Source organism: Panthera uncia (genome assembly GCF_023721935.1).
Source record: "Panthera uncia isolate 11264 chromosome B2 unlocalized genomic scaffold, Puncia_PCG_1.0 HiC_scaffold_25, whole genome shotgun sequence".
NCBI lineage: Eukaryota > Metazoa > Chordata > Mammalia > Carnivora > Felidae > Panthera > Panthera uncia.
The window spans coordinates 3,958,399-3,969,138 of record NW_026057581.1 but is presented as its reverse complement, the minus strand read 5'-3'; the positions used below and the strand labels follow the sequence as shown (position 1 = coordinate 3,969,138).

The 10,740-nt window shown below is 52.4% G+C and overlaps 1 protein-coding gene and 1 non-coding gene across 2 annotated transcripts in view; one reads left to right on the top strand and one right to left on the bottom strand.

Moving 5' to 3' along the window:
- Nucleotides 1–2,373: 2,373 nt before the first annotated feature.
- CARMIL1 (capping protein regulator and myosin 1 linker 1) overlaps nt 2,374–10,740 on the top strand; it is a 310,173-nt gene continuing 301,806 nt past the window's right edge. The window contains exons 1-2 of the mRNA XM_049654691.1: nt 2,374–2,868; nt 6,921–7,018. Coding sequence (XP_049510648.1) covers nt 2,829–2,868; nt 6,921–7,018 — 138 coding nt within the window. The 5' untranslated portion in view covers nt 2,374–2,828. The remainder of the gene's footprint in view (nt 2,869–6,920; nt 7,019–10,740) is intronic.
- TRNAQ-UUG (transfer RNA glutamine (anticodon UUG)) lies at nt 5,336–5,420 on the bottom strand. The gene has a single exon. It is a non-coding gene; the product is annotated as a tRNA-Gln (tRNA).

Here is a 10,740-nt window from a genome sequence, read left to right as displayed (position 1 = left end):
GATGAACTTAAAAGAACAGAAGTCAAAGGACAGTTTTGCTGAGTTTGCAGCATCGGAGGGGCGGGTAGAGTTTGGTCAACAGGCACCCACTCCAGAATCAGACATGCATTCTCTAAGCTGGCAGGGGACATTTGCTGCTCGCCGGCTTACGCAGCATTATAAACCAGGCTCCTTGGAGTTCTCTGCTTGCTATTCTGACACATATTTGAGTTTTATACCTAAGAAGTAAATGATCTCCAAAATCAGCCAGTCATTTCTGAGTAGCGAGAGAAGAGATTCATTTGAATTCATGCCTTTAAAGACGTGGGAGCCAATCGACACCCTTCTGCAGTGAAAAAACAAAAACAAAAACAAAAAACAAAACCTGATTCTTTTCCTGAAATCCCAGCTTTCTTTACAAGATGCTGAGGAACGCGGAATTAGAGGACTGTGATACAGCCTTTCTTTTATTCTTTCCACCACCCCAGGCCCCGGCGGGGGAGGAGAATCTTTTGTCTTTATTTTCACAAGTTACCACCTGGTTTGGAACCTTCAGGGCTATTTCTGAAGCTCCATTGGTGCCTGCCAGAAAAATCCTCTTGAGCACACACAGTTGAGTGGAAGATAGTTTTGAGATGTTAATTTACATTTATTACATAAAAAAGATACTGCATAAAGGCAATGTCTAACTTAAAGCAAGTTCCAACTTTTGAGACAAACATCAACGAGCGTGAGGCCACAAGCTTTAAAACCAATTTTGCACAAAACACTTATTTTGCACAAACGTGTTAAGGAGGTCTAAAGGTCTGAGATGAAGTCCTGCCCTCAAACTGCCCACAGTCTAGTTGGACAGACAAACCCAAGCTCAGGGAACAATCCAAGAGTGAAAGCACAAGTCTGGACAAATACACAAGCCATGAACGAAGGCACTGTATGGCTGGGCTTACAAAAGTGTTTCAGGTAATATGTTCTAGTGGTTTTGAATGGAGGGATCACAGTGCTCTGAAAAACCCTGAAAATCGTCACAAGGAAGGTACACATTGGGCTGGAATCGAGAACGTAGGTACAAATCAGATAACCTTAAGGGGAAGGGGAAAGCAAGTAGCCTTGGACAGAGTCAGCTTGGGGAGGACAGAGGCTAAGAAACGTGGCGAAGACCGCCCTGGGAAATGCCTTCACGGTGATGCCAGGCTGAGAGGCCGAAGATTACTCTCGCGGACCCAAGGTCCACAGCAGGATTTAAGGCTAGGGGGTTCCCCTTCCTCCCTCTCCTTTCTCTGACCTTTGAAAACAGAGCCTGATTTGACACAGGCATTCCCAGCTGCCAGGAAAGAAAGCAGCAACGGAGGGGCTCAAGAACGTTCCTGGCCCCAAAGTGGTCTCTCTGGGGGTGGAGTCCCGAGAGGTCGGAGGGGTCAGGTAGGATCACAGCTCAACGCAGCCTCACTCGGGCTTTGGCGACTCTGCCCGGGGTGAAAGGAGGTTCCGCAGCAGGTGAAAGGCTTTTTCCAAAGCGCCCCCCTGGATTCCAGGGTGCTGAGATTGCTGACGGCGCTACGGGGCGCCCGCCGAGCGCTCTCTCTCTCTCTCTCTCTCTCTCTCTCTCACACACACACACACACACACACACACACACACACACACACACACGTGTCTTCTCCCCATATGGTTAGCGCTTCCAGGTTTCGTCTAGCTCCTGCTCACCAGAAATAGAAAATTAATCACGCCGAAGAACCGACAGCGGGGCTCAGGGAGGGCTGGGAAGGGAAAGTGCGCAAAGGGGGCCCAGAGAGCAAGCTGTCCGCGCAGACGGCTCTGCGGAATCTGCGCGCACCCGCAGTCTCGCGTTCTCCGGAGCCCGCCGGGAGGTGGGGACAGGGGACCCGGGGGCCCAGGCACCCCCGGCTCGCCTTCCGCGCAGCCAGCAGATGGCTCCCGGGCCCGCGCTCCCCCCCCGCTCCGTCGCCCCCTCTCCAGACGCAGGGCCGGGGCGGTCGGGGAGGGAGGCCGCAGGGAGGGGCGCCCGCCCGCAGCCCCGCAGCCCCGCAGCCCCGCAGCCCCGCAGCCCCGCAGCCCCGCGCAGCGGCCTCCTCCCCCGGGCGCTCCGCGCAGGAGGCCGACCCGGGACGCGTGCGGAGGCCGGCTCTCGCGAGGTGAGGAGGAGCGCCGGCGGAGGCGGTGGAGGAGAGGCGGGAGGAGCAGGAGCAGGAGGAGCAGGAGGAGGGCGAAGAGCAGGAGCGGTAGGAGGAGGCGGCGCAGGAGCAGGAGGAGCAAAGGAGGAGGAGCAGGAGGAGGGGGAGGAGCAGGAGCAGGAGGGGGACGGAGGAGGTGCGGCCGCAGGAGGAGGGAGAGGCGCCGGGGGAGGAGCAGCAGGAGGAGGGGGAGCAGGGGGAGGGCCGGAGCCTCCCCCGCCCAGCCCGGCGGGAGCCGAGGAAACCCCGGCCCCGCCGCGGCGCCGCTCCGCCCACCCCCTCCGCACGCCTTCCGCCTTCACCTAGGGCCGTAGGTGCGGCGCGGGGCCGAGCGGCAGGAGAGGCGCCGGGAGCCGCAGCCGCAGCCGCAGCCGGAGCCGCGCGCCCGCCCCGAAGCCCGCGGGTCTCCGTTCCGCCGCCGGCAGCTGCGGGGGCGCGTCATGTAGCGGCGGACCCACCTCGGATTTGCAACTCTGTCTCTCTCTCTCTCTCTTTCTGGAGGGGCGGGGGGCGCGGCCAAATTGTATCTCCGCCCTCGCTCTCTCGCCTCCCCCGGGTGCAGGCTGCATCCGCCTCTAAAAATTGAGGGGCTCGGGGAGGGCGGGGGGCCGCGGATCGGCGTGGGACCGGCTCTGCCCTCGCGCCCGGAGGGCCACCATGACCGACGAGAGCGCCGAGGTCCCCGGGGAGCTGACAGGTAAGAGCGGCGCGGCCGCCGGCCGCCGCGCGCCCCTCACCTCCGCCGCCGGCCCGCGGGTCCCGCGAAGTCGCGGCGCCCCCTCAGGTCGCCGCCGTGCCGGGCGGGGCGCCGGCAACTTTGCTCGCGTCTCGCCGCCCGGGAAGCCGAGTCCGGGGAGGGCGGCCGTGGGCAGCGGCGGGGGCCCCCGGAGCCCCGGGGCGCCTCCCCAGCCGCGGCCGGTGGGGGTGGGGGTCGAGGTCGGCGGAAGCGCGGCGGGGGCGGGCCGCGCGGGCTGGGGAGTCCTGGAAGCGAGGAGCACCCCTGACGGCCACCAGCCCACTGCCCCAAACTCGGGGAAGTCCGGGAACGGCCAGCACGGGGGGCGGGGGGCGAGCGCACGGCGGGGTCACCTCCCGCACCTGCCGGGCACCCCCCACTGGAGCACCCCCCCACCCCCCGCCACACGCACACGCGGGGAGGGGGCGCTGCTCTGGGGTGCGCCCCGAGCCCGGCGAGGCGTGGCTTCGCCCAGCCCAGCGGCGGCGAAGGGGTTACAGGACTGACGCAAATGCGGGCCGGGAAACTGAGGGTTAATGACTCCAGCTTATTTTCATAATAGTTAACCTACCGATTCTGCCCATCCCGGAGCCCTGGGAACCTGTGTGTAGTGCCCTGTGCAAGGTGACCTATTGTTTGGGTCCCTTGAGTGTTTTTTTTTTTTTTTTTTTTTTGATCGGCGGGGGGGTGGGGGGGCTTTGGGCTGGGTTCCACCTCTTGGGGTTTAACTTAATTATGTGGAGGGTTAAAATGGCAGAACTAAACTGAGGTGAGACACAGTGTTTTTGAAAACCCACCGTTTAAGCGTGTGTGTGTGTGTGTGTGTGTGTGTAGCGTTTTGTGTTTTAACCAGGTATGTGTGTCTGCGCGTTTTGAGCCCCTGTGGCCTGTGCTCCTGACTGTAGGATCCTTGGCGCACTGCAGGGAAGGATGCTGTTTAACGGGTGCTGACAGCAGGAGGAAGTTGTGCCTGCCTGTTCATGTGCACTTGAGAAACTCGCCCCTCTGTGACTCCTTTTAGCCGGAATGCTTCGGAGGAGTTTCTGTGCTTTTCCATTGCTCACTTAACTCAGCAGGTGAAACTTGATGTGAAGGAGCTGTTGCTAGGTTTGTATGGATGCTTCTGCTTTTGTTGAATTAGAAAAAAAAAAACCAAACAAACCTCAAAACGCAAACGTAATTTTTTACCCAAACTTAGGACCTGAAGTTACCGGGCCCTTCCCCCACTCTGGCCTCTCCTGTCTCCCCAACCCTGTGGAGTCGGCTCCTGAGATAAAGCATCAGCTGCCTTTGCTGGAGCGAGTGGCCCATCCGGTTCTGGGAGGCTGAGATCTTCCCAGCACCCCTCTGGGAGGAGAAAACCAATGCCCACAGTCTCTGAAGATGCCTGCAGAGGTCCTGAGAAAGTTTGGGGGAGGGCTGGCCTCCTTGGCCAGGGGACGAGGGCAGCTAAAGACGTTGGTGGATTTGTGAGTTAGTTGTCCTTGAGCCTGGTAATGAAAAGGTTAGGTAGTTACTTAGAGAGAGAGAGAGAGAGAGAGAGAGAGAGAGAGGAAGGGATGGAAATAAGATACCTGGTTTATGTTGATGGTTCTCAAAATAAATCCTTTGGTATGTTTTAAAAGTTGATTTAATCCTTATCTAGAAATGGAATGTGTGCTTATTGAGTCTTGCCCAGCTCACATGTCTTTCAACCAAGTGACACATACTTTTGTGACATGCCCAGTATGATTTTTCTGGGCCTGTATACGGCCCGATTCGTCTGGGATGGGGGAAATTCCTAGGAAGAAGCACTGCTTTCCTCTCATTGCAAGTGCTGAGACTTCCGTTGCCATCGAATCAAAATGGCAACTGTGTGAAAACCTCAGCTTATTCCCTTAAGCTAATCCCCGAAGGTGTTTAAAAAATGTACTGTGTATCTCTCTGATTATGAAAGAAATACGGGCTTGTTATAAAAAAATTTAAACGCTGACGAGGATGAGAAGACTGTCCTCGGCCGTGGTGCCTCTCCGAGGTGGTTGCTTCTGACCTTTTGGAATCTAACTTTCCAGTCTCCTTCTGTTCTGAAGTCCATTTCTGACACTCCTGTCCCACAGGCCTCTTGTGGGGGGGGGGGGGGGGGGGGGAAGAAGTCTGATCATACCCAGAGCTGGCTGGAGAGCTCCCAGGGCAGAGAGGTTCCCCACTTGTCCCCTTTCCTCCCTAACATCCCAGCTCCTCCTTGTCAGTCCCTGAACAAGCTGCATTTTCCCTTGTTTCCTGCCCTTCTTGCTGTGGGCACAGCTCCTCCCTCCTCTTTTTTGCTCTTTTTTAAAAAAAAAAAAAAATTAAAAAAAAGATTTATTTATTTTTGAGAGAGTGCAAGCTGGGGAGGGGCAGAGACAGGGGGGACAGAGGACCCGAGATGGGCTCTGCACAGACAGCAGAGAGCCTGATATGGGGCTTGAACCCATGAACCTCAAGATCATGACCTGAGTCAAAGTCAGATGCTCAACCGACTGAGCCACCCAGGCAACTGGTCCCCTTCTTTGCTCCTATCTAACTTGGTGGCTCTAAACTTTTGTGGTGGGTTTCCAATAAGGATATTTGATTACCCCTTCATAAACACGTATTTATTAAGCTACATACATACTTCATTTAGCATGTATAATTTAAAGTTTATTTATTTTGAGAGAGAGAGAGAGAGAGAGAGAGAGAGAGACAGCATGAGTGGGGGAGGGGCAGAGAGCGCAGGAGAGAATCCTAGTCAGGTCTTTGCTGCCAGTGCAGAGCCCGACTTGGGCCTTTAACTCATGAAACTGCAGATCATGACCTGAGTCAAAACCAAGAGTCGGACGCTTACCCGAGTGAGCCACCCAGGCACCCCCAGCATGTATAATTTAAAAACATAAACTGAAACATTGCAAAGATAAATAAAACTTCTGTGTTCTTACTGCACCTTGGTGAATTATACATTGCATTTTTTTAAATTCTTTTTTTTAACGTTTTTATTTATTTTTTGAGAGAGAGAGAGAGAGAGTGCACGCACACAAGCTGGGGAGGAGCAGAGAGAGAGAGGGAGACCCAGAACTCGAGGCAGGCTGCGGGCTCTGAGCTGTCAGCACAGAGCCTGACGCGGGGCTCGAATCCACGAACCATAAGATCCTGACTCGAGCTGAGATCCAGAGTCGGATGCTTAACCGACTGTACCATCCAGGCGCCCCTGGACACCCTGCTTTGGACCAGTGGTGTCTTTCCTACACTTTCAAGATTCAGCTCAGGAGTCCCCTTCTCCCTGAAACCTTCATGAACCTCCTTGTCTGTGATCTCATGGTAGCAAGTGCAGATTTTTCTAGAGGCGTCTGTCTGCGGCCTCTAGACCGTAAGCACCTGTGGAAGGCAGGGCCCTCTCTATCCCTGCATCTACAGAACATTTGGCACGCGGGAGCTATTCCTGTGGACATATATTTTGGATTGAATATATGAATAAGCCTATACGATTATACTGTAGAACACAGAGCTATGGGAGTATAGAGGAGGTTGCTATATTTTGAGGTACACTAACCGGGAGAGGAGGGAAAGGGCATCTCAGGAAAGGGAATAATACCTACAAAATCCTAAGGGCGTGCAACATGGAGACGATAGGGATGGACAGTCGGGTTGCTAAGAGATTTCTAGCTTCATCAGTGGCCAGAGGAGGGGTGGGGGAAGAGAACGAGTGTGATTTGGCACCTGTTCCATTTGGAGTACTCCCTGGAGTCCCAGGAAGACCTTCCTGCCACTGTGCCCATTTTGAAGTCTCCCCTCCTCTCTCAGTTCCTCCTCTTTGCTCAGCATCTGAGCACCCAGTATGAAGCACATAGCAGGTGTTCATTAAATACGTGGTGACTGATAGCTATCAGCCTTGTTACAATAAGCTAAACCACAACAACAATAAGAACAAACAAAAATACTCCTTCGAATGCTCTCTCCTCCCCAGTGCCTTTTTTTTCTTACCAATAAAAGACTATAACGGAACGATTCTCTCCTTTCAGAAAGCATAAAGGACGTTATTGGCAGAAAGATAAAAATTGCAGTGAAGAAGAAAGTCAAGTTGGAAGTTAAGGGAGACAGAGTTGAAAACAAAGTGCTGGTAAGTATTCTCGTTTCTTAAAACGTTTGGAAGTGAAAGTGTTTTTCCTCTTCATTGTTTTGATTGCTTAATTTCCAGGCAACTCAAGTGCTGTGATTCACATTTAGTTCGAAAGTTCTGAGGGCCATTTTGTCTTGGGTTAATTGGAATATCTGGCCATTGAAAGTGAACAGTAGGGCATTTACAGTTTCGAGATTGCAGTGTTGACAATTGTATTTGTTAAAATTATCACAGTCACCCACGTTGAGGTCATCTACAGCCTGTTTTCCAGTTACTCAGTTTGATGTGAACTGAAGCTTATTTAAAGTTATCCTTGCTGTGGCGGATTGCGTGATTTTATTTGTGAGGACTTAGGGAAGCGTTTAAAAAATTTGTGTCATGTTAGTTGAACTACGTAAGTGTTCTCAGATGTGACGTGTGAGTCACTGTTACTGGAAAGAAAACACCTGTCATTTCACATGGATGTTTGGTATTTCGAAGGGAGCTGCTTGTGGCAGGCAGTATCCGCCAGCACTGAGACTGAACTTGGGGTCCCCCCAGCGTGTGGGGTTGCTGCCGGGGACCCGGGGATTGGACCGTGTGCTGGTCAGAGTGGGGAGGTCATTGTCAGTGACTGGGCTGTACCTTTAGAGAAACGAAGAGCCCTTTGTGGTATTCTAGTGGCTTCTAGGTTGAGACTGTGGGGAACCTTGATTTAGCCTTGGGGGAATACATGTTGTTTGTGTTTTTGTCGGAGAGAATATTCTGTTTCTCTTTTTATCGTAGGAAATTCTCCAGCCCCGTCTTGTTTATCGACCACAGTTCCCCCCACACCTCTTGGAGTATTTTAAAACAAATCCCAACCATGTGTCATTGGAAAGAGAATACTTTTAATATTCTGTTTCATTAGTTGAAGTTGCCACAGAAAGAACGTGAAGTGTCTTTCTGATAACATCTGTCCTGAGAATCTTCTCGAATATCTAACTACCTTCCCTGTAGATGGAAGGATTATGCTCTTGATGGATGACTTCTCTTTCTCTGTGGGCTACGTGTATGAGTTGGGATGGCAGAGAAACTGAAGGGGGAATACTTGATTGAGTGGCTTTGGCCCTGGTACCCAGTGTGTTCATGTAACCTGCATAATTAGAGTTACCCATAGCAGAAATGATTGGGGCCGTTATTCTGACTTATTTTGCTTTAATAAAGAGTAATTTTTGGGGGCGCCTGGCTGGCTCAGGTGGTAGAGCATGGGGCTTTTGACCTTGGGGTCATGAGTTCAAGCCCCACGTTGGGTGTAGAGATTGCTTATGTAAAGAAACCGAAGAAAATCCTTTAAAAACAAGAGTAAAAGAGTACATTTCCTCAGAGTGTATTTTATCTGATGTCGTAGGATAGTGGTACTTTGGGGGGTGGGAGTGTGGAGAGAAGAAATTTTGTTTCTGCTCTTTGTTGTTTTATACGTTTAAAGTACATCTTTACAAGACGGATCCCCCTTTATAGGATTTGAGGGGTAGTCGTCCAGTGGTCCTTGGTACAAAGGTCTGGCATTATTGGGTGTGGATACCGTTCATGTTGAGAACGAGTGCACGCCGTGAGGGAGATCTACAAAGTGAAAATTTCAAAGACAAATTTAAGTGTCCAGTATGACAAGATTGGGACCTTTACAAGCAGTTATGATTAAGTACCTGATGTGGAGACCCCCCCCCCCCCCCGATCTTAACGTAAGCTGGTTAAGATTCTAGCCAAATTACACGTCTTTGTAAGCATTTATCTCCCCAAGTCAGGAAGTTAAATACTTTCTGGTAGCTTGGTATAGACTTGTTTTAGCTGTCCCTTACATGCATGGGCAGGAATTATTAATAGAAATAGAGTCTGACAATCTTAATGGAAATATTCAAGTTTGAGCAAGATGGTCAGCGACAGACCTTGACGTGGTTGACTTTGGAGTGTCTGAATTTAGAGAAATTCAGTTACGTACACGAAAACACTGGGGGGAATCTCTTTATCGTTTTCATTTCTGACTTTTGTCTGGCGGTCAGTCTGCTAACATCGGTAACCAGTGAGTTGGCTTCGTAGCTTCAATGTATCTCGAGTTTTGTTTCTTGTTCTTAGTGTCCTTCCTCAAGGCTGGGAGTTCTACGTTCTACGTTCCTTAGTTCCCTCGTTTTACCCTTGGAGACTTTATGCTCTCTGTAGCTTGTTTTCTGGAGAAGGTTTATCTTGATCTTTCTTCTCATGGTCGTGACGGCTGCTATTCACCGAACACTGACCAGGTGCTGGGCTCTCTGCTGAACATTTCATGGTGCATCAGCCGTCGCAGCCCCGAGAGGTGGGCACTCCTTACATCTCCCTTCACATTCGTAGAGGCTCCGTACGCGGCTTCGGATCGTGCGGCTAGTTAACGACAGAGCCGCGGTTTGAACCCAGATCCGCCTCCCTCAAAGCCCGTCTGCTTCACCATTATTATCAAAATAAACAGAAAACATCTTCTGGCTTGTTGAATGATTGCACCCTTTCGCCCAATGGTCAGAAAGATCGGGACTCTTGCGTTTATCTGGTGGACGGGCTGAGTTGCACGTAATTTCCTGACTTACCGAGCACGTCAGTATGCCAGACGCATTGTATGTACCGGACTTCACGTAGCCAGGCCTCACCGTCCAGCTGGGGAGGTAAATGTGTCAGTGGGCAGTGCTTTGAGCTAGGAGCGGGATGACCGGGATGGGGGACTGTCACGGCACATCAGAGGGACCCCAGACTCGGACTAGAAGGTGTGGAAGCCTAAGCCGACTCTTGATGTCTGAGTAGGAGTTGCCAAGGGAGGAGAGTAGAGACACGTTCTGGACAAAGGGGACAGAACGATGCCTGGAAGCCGGAGGTGTTTACGTGCCAGAGAAGCATCCAAAGTGCGGCCGGAGCACGTACGGGGTGGAGAGCGGCCAGGCAGTGAGTTGACTCCTTCCCTTGCGATGGGGATATCAGGTAAAGCCGGACCGCTTAAGTAGGTCTCTTCTCACCACCTGTTTCTAATGACCTGTACCTGAACTTTATCCTCCTGTCTCCAGGGAGGCATAGGGCTCAGTGGATAAGGACCTGGCCCCTGGAGTCACACCTGGTTCAGACGGCAGCCCAGCCACTTTATAACGTTGTTAAGCTCAGTTCCTTTCTCCAATGAAACAGGTGTTCTCACAGTATCTGTTTGTAAATGGCTGCTTTGAAGATTAACCAGGATATGTCCCAGTGCTGCTTGGTGCCATGCCCGGCACGTGATACACACCCGACCAGGGATCAAAGGAGTGGAGCCAAGGGGTGCTACATTGTCTTCTCGGTGGCCTGGACGATGCCACCCCTTCTGGTGCCCGCGTGTCCACTGCCTTTGTTGAGAGGTTGTGTTCCCTGTTCGCCGGGAGGCCCGGGAGAGTTGTTTCTGGTCTGTGTCCCCTTTCCAGCAGGATGGAGTGCTGACCAGATCCCAGATTGCTGAGCAGGCTCTGCTCACATGGAAGCAGAAGTGTTGGGAGTGCAGGAGGAAGGGCGCTTGGTGGTCAAATGCGCTTGGCAGTTGGGGCGTTAAGGACAAACCAGTGTCTTTCCTGCACGGCTACCAGAGCCACTGATACATCAGTGGGTGCCGTAGAGGCCTGAGAAAGAGATGAAGTGTGTGGTCTTTCTCAGACTTCTTTGGCCAGAGACCCTACCGACCACGGGCCAGAGACCCTACGGACCACGGGCCAGAGAGCCTACCG